General features: G+C 37.0%; 1 protein-coding gene across 1 annotated transcript in view; it reads left to right on the top strand.

Moving 5' to 3' along the window:
- Positions 1–10,463, top strand: part of LOC124795371 (tryptophan 5-hydroxylase 1) — a 283,255-nt gene extending 272,792 nt beyond the window's left edge. The window contains exons 11-12 of the mRNA XM_047259377.1: positions 3,579–3,808; positions 9,927–10,463. Coding sequence (XP_047115333.1) covers positions 3,579–3,808; positions 9,927–10,188 — 492 coding nt within the window. The 3' untranslated portion in view covers positions 10,189–10,463. The remainder of the gene's footprint in view (positions 1–3,578; positions 3,809–9,926) is intronic.
- Positions 10,464–12,417: the final 1,954 nt, after the last annotated feature.

Below are 12,417 nucleotides of genomic sequence, written 5' to 3'. Positions count from 1 at the left end.
AAAAAGGATACCCCAGTCAGAATTAGAAAACATCAAACAACAAGTACAACAAATACTGGAAAAAAATAATGTGCAATTAGAAGAAGAAGAAGAAAATACAGTAATGGACTCAAACATCCCAGAGCAAACAAAGTGACACACATGTTAGATATATAAGAAAAATTTCAGTTGACATATATAGAATACAAAGACACAAATACAGACATTAGACCATTCTTGCATAGACCACCAAATAACCCACAAGTCGAAACAACAATAAAAACTATCAACGCAATCATACACAACAAAGTAAATGAATACACAACTATGGAAGAGTTACAACTACTGGTTTATGTAGGAGCACTCACTACACTAAATATACACACTAGGCAGAGATCAGAACCAACCAACACACAGAAGAAACCCACAAAACCAGCATGGCAACACAGGCTACAGATCAGAATAGAAAAACTGAGAAAAGACATCGGACAGCTAACACAATTTATAAGAAATGAAATATCAGACAAAAAACGAAAAAGGTTAGGTAAAATCTCACAACAAGAAGCAATAGAGCAATTAGATGAAAAGAAGCAGAAATTACAAGCATTGGCCAAACGACTTAGAAGATACAAAAAAAGTGAAAATAGAAGGAAACAAAAACAAACATTCAACACAAACCAAAAGAAATTTTACCAAACAATAGATAACACACACATAAAAATAGACAATCCACCAAACATAACAGACATGGAACACTTCTGGAGCAACATATGGTCAAACCCGGTACAACATAACAGGCATGCCCGGTGGATACAAGCAGAAACAGACTCATACAAGATGATACCACAAATGCCTGAAGTGATAATTTTGCAACATGAAGTCACCCGAGCAATTAATTCTACGCACAATTGGAAAGCCCCTGGAAATGATAAAATAGCAAATTTCTGGCTAAAGAAGTTCACCTCAACCCATTCACATCTAACTAAATTATTTAACAGTTACACTGCAGACCCATACACATTCCCTGATACACTTACACATGGAATAACTTATCTGAAACCTAAAGATCAAGCAAACACAGCAAACCCAGCTAAATATCGCCCCATAACATGCCTACCAACAATCTACAAAATATTTACTTCAGTCATTACACAGAAATTAATGACACATACAACACAGAACAAAATTATAAATGAAGAACAAAAAGGCTGCTGCAAAGGAGCACGAGGATGTAAAGAGCAACTGATAATAGATGCAGAGGTGACATATCAAGCTAAAACTAAACAAAGGTCGCTACACTATGCATACATTGATTACCAAAAAGCTTTTGATAGTGTACCCCACTCATGGTTACTACAGATATTGGAAATATACAAAGTAGATCCTAAATTGATACAGTTTCTAAACATAGTAATGAAAAACTGGAAAACCACACTTAATATCCAAACAAATTCAGATAATATCACATCACAGCCAATACAGATTAAGCGTGGAATATACCAAGGAGACTCATTAAGTCCTTTCTGGTTCTGTCTTGCTCTGAACCCACTATCCAACATGCTAAATAATACAAATTATGGATATAATATTACTGGAACATACCCACACAAAATCACACATTTGCTATACATGGATGATCTAAAACTACTGGCAGCAACCAATCAGCAACTCAACCAATTACTAAAGATAACAGAAGTATTCACCAATGATATAAATATGGCTTTTGGAACAGACAAATGTACGAAAAACAGCATAGTCAAGGGAAAACACACTAAACAAGAAGATCACATATTGGATTACCTCAGCAACTGCATAGAAGTGATGAAAAAAACAGATGCCTATAAATATCTAGAATACAGACAAAAAATAGGAATAGATAATACAAATATTAAAGAAGAGCTAAATGAAAAATACAGATAAAGACTAACAAAAATACTGAAAACAGAATTGACAGCAAGAAACAAGACAAAAGCTATAAATACTTATGCTATACCAATATTGACCTACTCATTTGGAGTAATGAAATGGAGTAACACAGACCTAGAAGCACTCAATACACTTACACAATCACAATGCCACAAATATAGAAAACATCACATACATTCAGCAACAGAAAGATTCACATTAAGCAGAAAGGAAGGAGGAAGGGGATTTATCGACATAAAAAACCTACATTATGGACATATATCTAAAAACAAAGATGATGTGACTTACCAAATGAAAGTGCTGGCAGGTCGACAGACACACAAACGAACACAAACATGTATGTTTTTTTTGTGTTTTTGTGTGTATGTTTGTGTTCGTTTGTGTGTCTGTCGACCTGCCAGCACTTTCATTTGGTAAGTCACATCATCTTTGTTTTTAGATATATTTTTCCTACGTGGAATGTTTCCCTCTATTATAACCATATCATTAATTTGAACCCTACATTATGGAGAGGTAGACAATTTAAGAAAATTCTTTCTAGAACGAGCAGAAACTAGCAAAATACACAAAGCAATCACTCATATAAATACATCAGCTACACCACTGCAATTTCATAACCACTTCTACAACCATTTAGATCACATAACATCAACAGATACAAAGAAAGTAAATTGGAAAAAGAAAACACTACATGGCAAGCACCCGTATCATCTAACACAGCCACACATTGATCAAGACACATCCAACACATGGCTAAGAAAAGGCAATATATACAGTGAGACAGAAGGATTCATGATTGCAATACAGGATCAAACAATAAACACCAGATATTACAGCAAGCATATTATTAAAGATCCCAATACCACAACAGATAAATGCAGATTTTGCAAACAACAAATAGAAACAGTAGACCACATCACAAGCGGATGTACAATACTAGCAAATACAGAATACCCCAGAAGACATGACAATGTAGCAAAAATAATACATCAACAACTTGCCATACAACATAAACTAATAAAACAACACGTTCCCACATACAAGTATGCACCACAAAATGTACTGGAGAATGATGAATACAAATTATACTGGAACAGAACCATTATAACAGATAAAACAACACCACATAACAAACCTGACATCATACTCACCAATAAAAAGAAGAAATTAACACAACTAATCGAAATATCCATACCCAATACAACAAATATACAGAAGAAAACAGGAGAAAAAATTGAAAAATACATCCAACTGGCTGAGGAAGTCAAGGACATGTGGCATCAGGATAAAGTTGACATTATACCAATTATACTATTAACTACAGGAGTCATACCACACAATATCCACCAGTACATCAACACAATACAGTTACAACCAAACGTATATATACAACTACAGAAATCTGTAATTATTGTTACTTGTTCAATTACCTGAAAGTTCCTAAATGCAATGTAACATATACCGTACAGTTAAAAGGAAGTCACACTTGATCAAGGTTTGTGTCACTTTCCATTTTTAACCAGATATAATGTCTGAGAAAGGTTTTCTCATAATAATAATAATAATAATAATAATAATAATTTTTATGATGATGATGATGATAAATTTTAATTGCAGCTAATTTTTAACAATTTTTTGTTCCGAATATCAAATCAAAATTTTGTATTTTACAGCTCTACTTCTTCACAGTTGAATTTGGTTTGTGTAAGCAAGATGGTCAACTGAGAGTATATGGAGCTGGACTTTTGTCATCTGTTGCTGAGCTTCGCCATGCTGTCGCAGCAACAGATAAAATAAAACGCTTTAATCCAGATGTGACCTGTCATGAAGAGTGTATCATTACTGCATACCAGAATGCTTATTACTACACAGATTCATTCGAGGAAGCAAAGGAGAAAATGAGGTGACAATTAAAACTCAATATGTCAATTTTTTTATGAATTTATGGGTACGTAAGATATGGGACAAGATAGTTACGGAATGTTACAATGGACATAAGTTTTTTGATGAGGTTATGGGTACAAATTTCACAGTTAAATTACATGAAACAATTCATAATTGTGATACATAACACTCGTTGGACTATACTCTTAAAAGTTATTTATATACACTCCAGCACAAGAAAGAGGTGAAGAAAAGTGTACTAAAGGACGAACCCTCCCAAAGTGTACATGTGTTTCCAATATGAAACTGTATAATATACAATAAAGCACCAAAGAAACTGGTATAGGCATGAGTATTCAAATACAGAGACATGTAAATAAGCAGAATATGGCATTGCGTTCAGCAACACCTATATAAGACAACAAGTGTCTGGTACAGTTGCTAGATCAGTTACTGCTGCTACAATGGCATGTTAGGAAGATTTAAGTGAGTTTCAATGTGGTGTTAAAGTGAACATCAGTAATCTGGTAAAACATCCATTCTCTGACATCTGTGGAGCCAAAAAAAGATCCTGCAATAACAGGACCAATGATGACTGAAGAGAATTGTTCAAAGTGACAGAAGTGTTACCCTTCTGCAAATTGCTAGAGATTTCAATGCTGGGCTGTCAAGTATCAGCATGCGAACCATTCAATGAAACATCATCGGTATGGGATGTTGGAGCCAGAGGCCCACTTGTGTACCCTTGATGACTGTATGAAACAAAACTTTACACCTCGTCTGGGCCCATCAACATCAACATTGGACTGTTGATAACTGTCAACATGTTGCCTGTTCGGACGAGTCTCATTTCAAATTGTATTGAGCAGATGGACTTGTACAGATATGGAGACAACTTCATGAATCCATGGATCCTCTGCATGTTAGCAGGGGACTGCTCAAGCTGGTGAAGGCTCTGTAACAATGTGGGGCATGTCCAGTTGGAGTGATATGGGACTGCTGATACATTTAGTTTCGACTCTGACAGGTGACACGTAGTAAGCATCCTGTCTGATCATCTGCATCCATTCATGCCCACTGTGCATTCCGACGGACTTGGACAATTCCAGCATGACAATATGACATGCCACAAATCCAGAATTGGTACAGATTGGCTCCAGGAACACCCTTCAGAGTTTAAACACTACCAAAATCCCCAGATCTGAACATTATTGAGCAAATCTGGGATGCCTTGCAACATGCTGTTCAGAAGAGATCTCCATCCCCTCATACTCTTACGGGTTTATGGACAGCTCCGCAGGGTTCATGGTATCAATTCCCTCCAGCACTACTACAGACATTAGTCGAGTTCATGTCACATTGTGTTGCAGCACTTTTGTGTACTCATGGGGGCCCTACATGATATTAGGCAGGTGTATCAATTTCTTTGGTTCTTTGGTGTAGATGGCACATATATTGTCGAAGTGACTATGTATGCAATCATACATAATGTAGTTCTTTGAAACAATATACTAAAGCCAATCCAATTGAGCAAATTTCTAATTAAGTACCATCATGAAAATGTAATTTAAGACTTCATGGTGCAAAGGCTTCATGGTGCAATTGCCACTTAGAGATCTCAGCTGCAAAGACTGGTCTATTAAAATATATTATTTGCCCTATATTTAATAATAATAATAATTTCCTCATGTGCATAAAAATATATGCCTCACCTTTTGCTACTAGTTTATCTTCATGTAATTACTAAAGTTTTATTTTCTATCTCGTATTGCTATTTTTATAAGATGCTATTTCTTTCAGATATACTGAAACATTATCTTCATAACAAATTTATTTTTTGTCAGGGAAGGTGGAAGGGTTGGCTTCCTTAATGGAACTGAATTGTTCCTTACAAACAAATCTCTTCAAATAAATAATCTCTTCCATTCTATACCACCATTGTACCAATAAATTGTTTAAAATAATTTAAAGTAGTTTGGTGGTTTGCAATTAAAACTTGGGTCTCCACACAAGAAGTCAAGAATCATTTATGTACAGGATTGGAAAGAACAATTTGCAAAGAATAGAGTGCTACTACTCACAAAATAGAAGAGGCACTGAGTTGCAGGCAGGCAAAATGGAAGTACTACAAATATTTCAGTTTCAGACAGGAAAAGGCAGTAGAGTGTAGACAGTGGCTGTGTGTGTGATTTTTCTACTTCTGAAGAAGGACTTTGTCTGAAAGCCGAAATATTTCTAGTATTCTTTTTCAATATTTTGACAAGACAGATTGCTACGCACGTGGTAGTTGAGATGTTGCCTTGCAGATGGACATGACAAAAAGACTGCTAAACAAGTGAGCTTTCAGCCAAAAGGCCTTCTTCTAAAGTAAACACGCACACATTCACACAAGCACCAACTCACACGCACATGGCCACTGCCGAGGCTGGACTGCAAGCAACTGCGCATTATGGGAAAATCAATTAGGGTGGTGCAGGTAAGGAGGAGGGTGGGGTGCAGAGCAGGAGGGATAGCAGGGTAGGGGTAGGGGATGGTAAAGTGCTACTTGTGGGAGCATACAGGGAAGTGGTGGGTACAGGATAGGGCAGCTATTTGCATTGGCAGATTGAGGGGCGGGGGGTGGGGGGGGGAGGGGGATGGGGGGGGGGGGGTGGAAAAGGTAAAGAACTACTGTGAGTGCATTGGTGGAACAGAAGGCTGTGTAGTGCTATTACATCAACACATGCACTGTCTCTTTAGTGTTCTCCTCTTCCACTCCCACCAACCCCTAACCTCCTGACTACAGCTAACTGCCCTACAATGTCCCCAACACATCCCTGTACGCTCCAACAAGCAGCACTTTATTCTGTCCCCAACCTCTATCCTGCCATCCCTCCCCCTCCCCACTACAGCCTTCCCCTTACCCCTACCTCCATGCACAGTTGCTCAGAGTTTGGCCTTGGCAGCCAGTGGTAATGCGGGTGTGTGTTGTGCCTGTGTGAACATGTGTATGTTGTCTAGATTGGAAGATGGTCTTTTGGCCGAAAGCTCACTTGTTTGGCAGTCTTTTTGTTGTGCCTGTGTGCCACTCAACATTTCCACTATATGGTGAGTAGCAATCTACCCTTTTCATAATATTGTCATTATTCCATCCTGGCTTTTCCATTGTTTGTTTGAGCATTATCTTTCATTACACTGTTTGCAACTCAGTGCCTCCTCAATGTGGTGAGTAGCAGTCTGTCCTTTCCACATAGATGTTTCCATCACAGAATGGAAAAGATTAAAAAACAAAAAAAAAAAAACAAAAAACAAAAAAACAGCAACTCAACAAAACTATTACATACATATATCAAGAAACTTAGAAATTAAATATGTAACCAACAGTTTGCTGGTATGCATCAGTCAGTGTTTAAGAGAATTGAAAAAAAGAAACTGTAGAATAGGAGAGTATATGCTTTTGAAATAAGTCATTGCAGGCAATGTTTTCTGTGTTGCCACAGATGATAGCAACCAGCTGACTTGACAGTTTCTTTAAGGATCATATCAGGCTATAAGCAGATCAAAATGTTGTCCTCTTACTAGTTGGTTTTATATAATACAATTAACATAGCAATATTTTTACTCAACTGAGGAAATACATCACAGATGATGTATTCAAAGCATAAGGTTATAAGCATATGCTAAATTAAACACATTTGGCTTTCTCTGTTGGCTTCAGTAATCTAGGTACTAACAAAGTTTCCAAAACTGGCAAAAAACAAACAATGCATCCATTTTTGGGATAATTATAAAGTTATTATAGGTAACTGGAAGTCAAACAATCTTATTTACTTAACTTTGTGCTAGTTGATGTAGAAATTCTTCATTGAGTGTTCATCTACATCAGTGATTCTGCTTGCTGCAAGCGAACTGGGTTGTTGCTTGGAGATACATATTCCAAAATGATGCTATGAACCAGGAAACTAAAAGCTTCTTTTTATCAATTTTATCTTTGTCAATGATTATTAGAGACAATAAGTACTATATTAATAATATATCATTAGAGTAATTAACTAATTAGTTTATCTAAAAACACAGATGACGTGACTTACCGAACGAAAGTGCTGGCAGGTCGATAGACACACAAACAAACACAAACATACACATGAAATTCAAGCTTTCACAACAAACTGTTGCCTCATCAGGAAAGAGGGAAGGAGAGGGAAAGACGAAAGGATGTGGGTTTTAAGGGAGAGGGTAAGGAGTCATTCCAATCACGGGAGCAGAAAGACTTACCTTAGGGGGAAAGAAAGGGTATACACTCGCACACACACACACATATCCATCCGCACACACACAGACAAATACAGACAAATGTCTGCTTGTGTCTGTGTATGTGCGGATGGATATGTGTGTGTGTGCGAGTGTATACCCCTTCTTTCCCCCTAAAGTAAGTCTTTCCTCTCCCGGGATTGGAATGACTCCTTACCCTCTCCCTTAAAACACACATCCTTTCGTCTTTCCCTCTCCTTCCCTCTTTCCTGACGAGGCAACAGTTTGTTGCGAAAGCTTGAATTTCATGTGTATGTTTGTGTTTGTTTGTGTGTCTATCGACCTGCCAGCACTTTCGCTCGGTAAGTCACATCATCTGTGTTTTTAGATATATTTTTCCCACGTGGAATGTTTCCCTCTATTATAACTAATTAGTTTAATTTTTTTGTATTGTGTTCTTCCATATTTCACAAAAACGAGGTGTGTTGAGTTGTTGCATTACACTATCAAACAGGCAAAGTGTGTAGCCCTCAGTAATGAGTAGAGTAAAATCTTACTGAAAGACCTCTCACCAAATCCAAAGAAATTCTGGTCATACATTCAGGCTATCACTGGCAGCATAGTTGGTGTCCAAACACTCACAGATGATACAGGAACAAGAAGCAGAAATGCTGAACTCTATTTTCAAATGTTCATTAACAAAGAAGGATCCACCTGTACTCTCCCAGGTTAATTCTTGCACCACTGCAAAGATGAGTTCGTGTCCATGGTGTTGAGAAACAGTTTTAAGTGAGGAGTCCAGATAAGAACTTTGAAGACAAGATTAGATTAATACAGCACACATGAAGGGCTTTAAGCAATCATTCTTCCTGCATTCTGTACAGGAATGGAAAAGAAATAAATGCTAATATGTGCTACAATGGGAAGCACCTACTGCTATGAACTTCATAGTTGTTTGTAGAACGTGGGTGTAGATAGATTGAGATATAGTTTTATACTGTATGACCTTTTTCTTGCAAATGAAATGTTTTCACCTTGAAATTGCCACATTTATACTACAAAGAGAATTTTACATATTCATTTACAACATAAGCAATATCCCTGAAAAAGAGAAAACAATTCTTCACACATTACATATTGTTTCACCCTTATTGTTTCTTATCTTACACATGTTGTATTCTAATTAATGATATGAATTAATAGAGGGAAACATTCCACATGGGAAAAATACATCTAAAAACAAAGATGATGTGACTTACCAAACGAAAGCGCTGGCACGTCGATAGACACACAAACAAACACAAACATACACACAAAATACTAGCTTTCGCAACCAACGGTTGCTTCGTCAGGAAAGAGGGAAGGAGAGGAAAAGGCGGATTTGTGTTTTAAGGGAGAGGGTAAGGAGTCATTCCAATCCCGGGAGCGGAAAGACTTACCTTAGGGGGAAAAAAGGACGGGTATACACTCGCACACACACACACATATCCATCCACACATATACAGACACAAGCAGACATATACAGAGGCAAAGAGTTTGGGCAGAGATGTCAGTCGAGGCAGAAGTGCAGCCCAATATACAGAGTGTGTCTGCGATTAGCCAAAGAAAAATGAAACACCCTCATAGTGCCAAGGGTTTCCTGAATAGCACGCACTTGTAGCAAAGTAATCCTTTCGTCTTTCCCTCTCCTTCCCTCTTTCCTGATGAAGCAACTGTTGGTTGCGAAAGCTAGTATTTTGTGTGTATGTTTGTGTTTGTTTGTGTGTCTATCGACATGCCAGCGCTTTCGTTTGGTAAGTCACATCATCTTTGTTTTTAGACATGTTGTATTCTGTAAGACAGCATACTTTTCTTGCAAAGAATTCTATATCTTAACTTTTCTAATTCTTTCTTGTTGGTATTTCAGAGCATATGCTAGTCACATCCAGCGGCCATTTGGTGTCCGTTATAATCCATACACACAAAGTGTTGAAGTGTTAAGCAGTGCACAGAAGATAGCTGCACTGGTATCAGAACTCCGTGGTGACCTCTGCATTGTCAGCAATGCACTTAAGAAGATACACGAACAAGATGAAACTGTAGATGTTGAAAGTATTACAAATCTATTGCAGTCTGGCATAAACATAGAAGACAAGAAAGATGATGATATTAAAACTGAACCAAATTAAGTTACTTAATAGCTTACATGGCACATTCATAAGTCTCTGTAAATGCAAAAAAAGCTATTTTTTTAGTTAATCTAGCATAAAAGATGTTTATTTAACACTTTTTCATTTGCTGTATAAGAAATGGTAATTTGTGTATAATTACCAAATAATTGCTCACCATTCAAGTCTGTTGCAAGAAACATGTTTGTATTAACTAGAGCATTCCCATGAACATGTTGCCCCAGAAACATTGCTTACTAGCTGTATTTAGCTGAGTAAAAGTTACATGTCTTTAACTTGAGTTTTATTTCCTTACTGCAAATACTGCTTTCTCAACTACTTTGGAGTCTTTATGATCTGATACATATAGGGCCACATGGCATTTGATTGTAGATGTATGTCAGTGTATTACAATATGTATCTAAATCGTTTACAAGCTCTCAATTTTGTTTTTGTTTTTATTGTTTTATGGACATTGTTCAGTAGTGGACTGCATTCAGGCACCATGATTCAATGCTATCACTAAAAGTTCCCTCTTTTTAAGTTTCTTAATTACTTCTGCTGAAAAACTCTGTTTTCTGTTGGTGTCTGAATCACTTTCCACTGTGCCCAGAATTTATTCTATTCAGTTAAAAAATTTTGGCTGAATACAAAAAAATGCACATTGTCCATATGCTGCTTTTATTTATAATGTTGTTAGTACTTTGTTGGAACATTTGTAAAAAAAGCTGATGATGATATGTGCATACACATGTCACTGTCTCCCTTCACATCTCAGCACAGTGTGATATTACATACTGTTTTAATGATGAAGTGTTAGATTAGACTGTATTGTGTACTAATATGCTATAACAACCATGCTTTCACTTTAATCTTGCTGATAATGTGATGATTCACCAGCATATATGGCTGTCATTTTCAAAGAATCATCTTCCATTGCTTTTGTTGGACTGAACTGTCACAGCTTTCCTGGTCATTACTGGCATGCCTTCCCACTTTCAAACTGCAGTCATCATCCTTTGTAAGACAAAAATCCAAAATCTGCTTAGCCAGTGGTTTTCCTCTTTCTTGTTGAAATTATTATTGTGCTTAAAGGTCTTGATGGATTCTTGAAAAGAACAGCTATGGTAATTCCCTTCCAAAGACATCAGTCAACATGGGCTCATATAGGGCCAATTTTTCCTCCTTTCTCAGCCTGCAATTTCATTTACGTTATTAGATTCTGACAATAATGGATCATCCTGTCATTTCAGTATAAACTTTGCTACAAGTGCGTGCTATTCAGGAAACCCTTGGCACTATGAGGGTGTTTCATTTTTCTTTGGCTAATCGCAGACACACTCTGTACATTGTTGTCTTTGTTGTTGTTGTTGTTGTTGTTGTTGTTGTCTGTTTTGGTGCAACTCTCCATTTTAGACTACCTGTGGAAGCCGCTTCATCTGCGACCTGTTACTACAACCTACATCCATTCTAAATTGCTCATTGTAGTCAACCTTCATTGTTCTCTACAATTTTACCATCCACACTTCCCATCATTACCAAACTGACTATTCCTTATTTTTTGGGATGTGTTCTTTCAAATGATCCCTTCTTTTAGTCAAGGCGGCCACAAATTTTCCACTAAAGCCTTTAACCTCTTGTAACCTAAATTGTTTATCATCTATGTTTCACTTCCGCACAAGGCTACACCTCAAAGAAACGTCTTCAGAGAAGACTTCCTAATAGTTCAATTTATATCAGTCTTAACAAATTTCTCTTTTCAATTTTTTTTTTTTTTTTTTTTTTTTGCCTGTATTTTATGTCCTCCCTACTTCAGCCATCAACAGTTCTTTTGTTGCCCAAACAGCAAAACTCATCTATTGCTTTCAGTGTCTAATGTCCTAATGTAATTCCCTTACGGTCATCTGATCTGATTTGATTCACTTACACTATCCTTATTTTACTTTTGTTGATATCCATCTCATGACCTCTTTTCAGCACACTAGCTATTCCAATCAACTGATTCTTAAAGTCCAATGTCATCTGACACAATTACAAAGTTATCAGCTGACTTCACAATTTTTATTTCTGCTCCATGATCTTTAATTCTCTTTCCAAACTTTTCTTTGCTTTCCTTTACCGCTTGCTCAGTGTACAGATTAATGTCAGGGAGAAGCTACAATCCAGTGTCACGTCCTCCCCCACTGCAGCTTCCCTTTCATGTCCTTGAACTCTTATAACTGCTTTCTGGTTTCTGTACAAGTTGAAGTA

Source organism: Schistocerca piceifrons, chromosome 4, assembly GCF_021461385.2.
Source record: "Schistocerca piceifrons isolate TAMUIC-IGC-003096 chromosome 4, iqSchPice1.1, whole genome shotgun sequence".
NCBI classification, from domain to species: domain Eukaryota; kingdom Metazoa; phylum Arthropoda; class Insecta; order Orthoptera; family Acrididae; genus Schistocerca; species Schistocerca piceifrons.
This window is presented reverse-complemented; position numbering and strand designations above follow the sequence as displayed.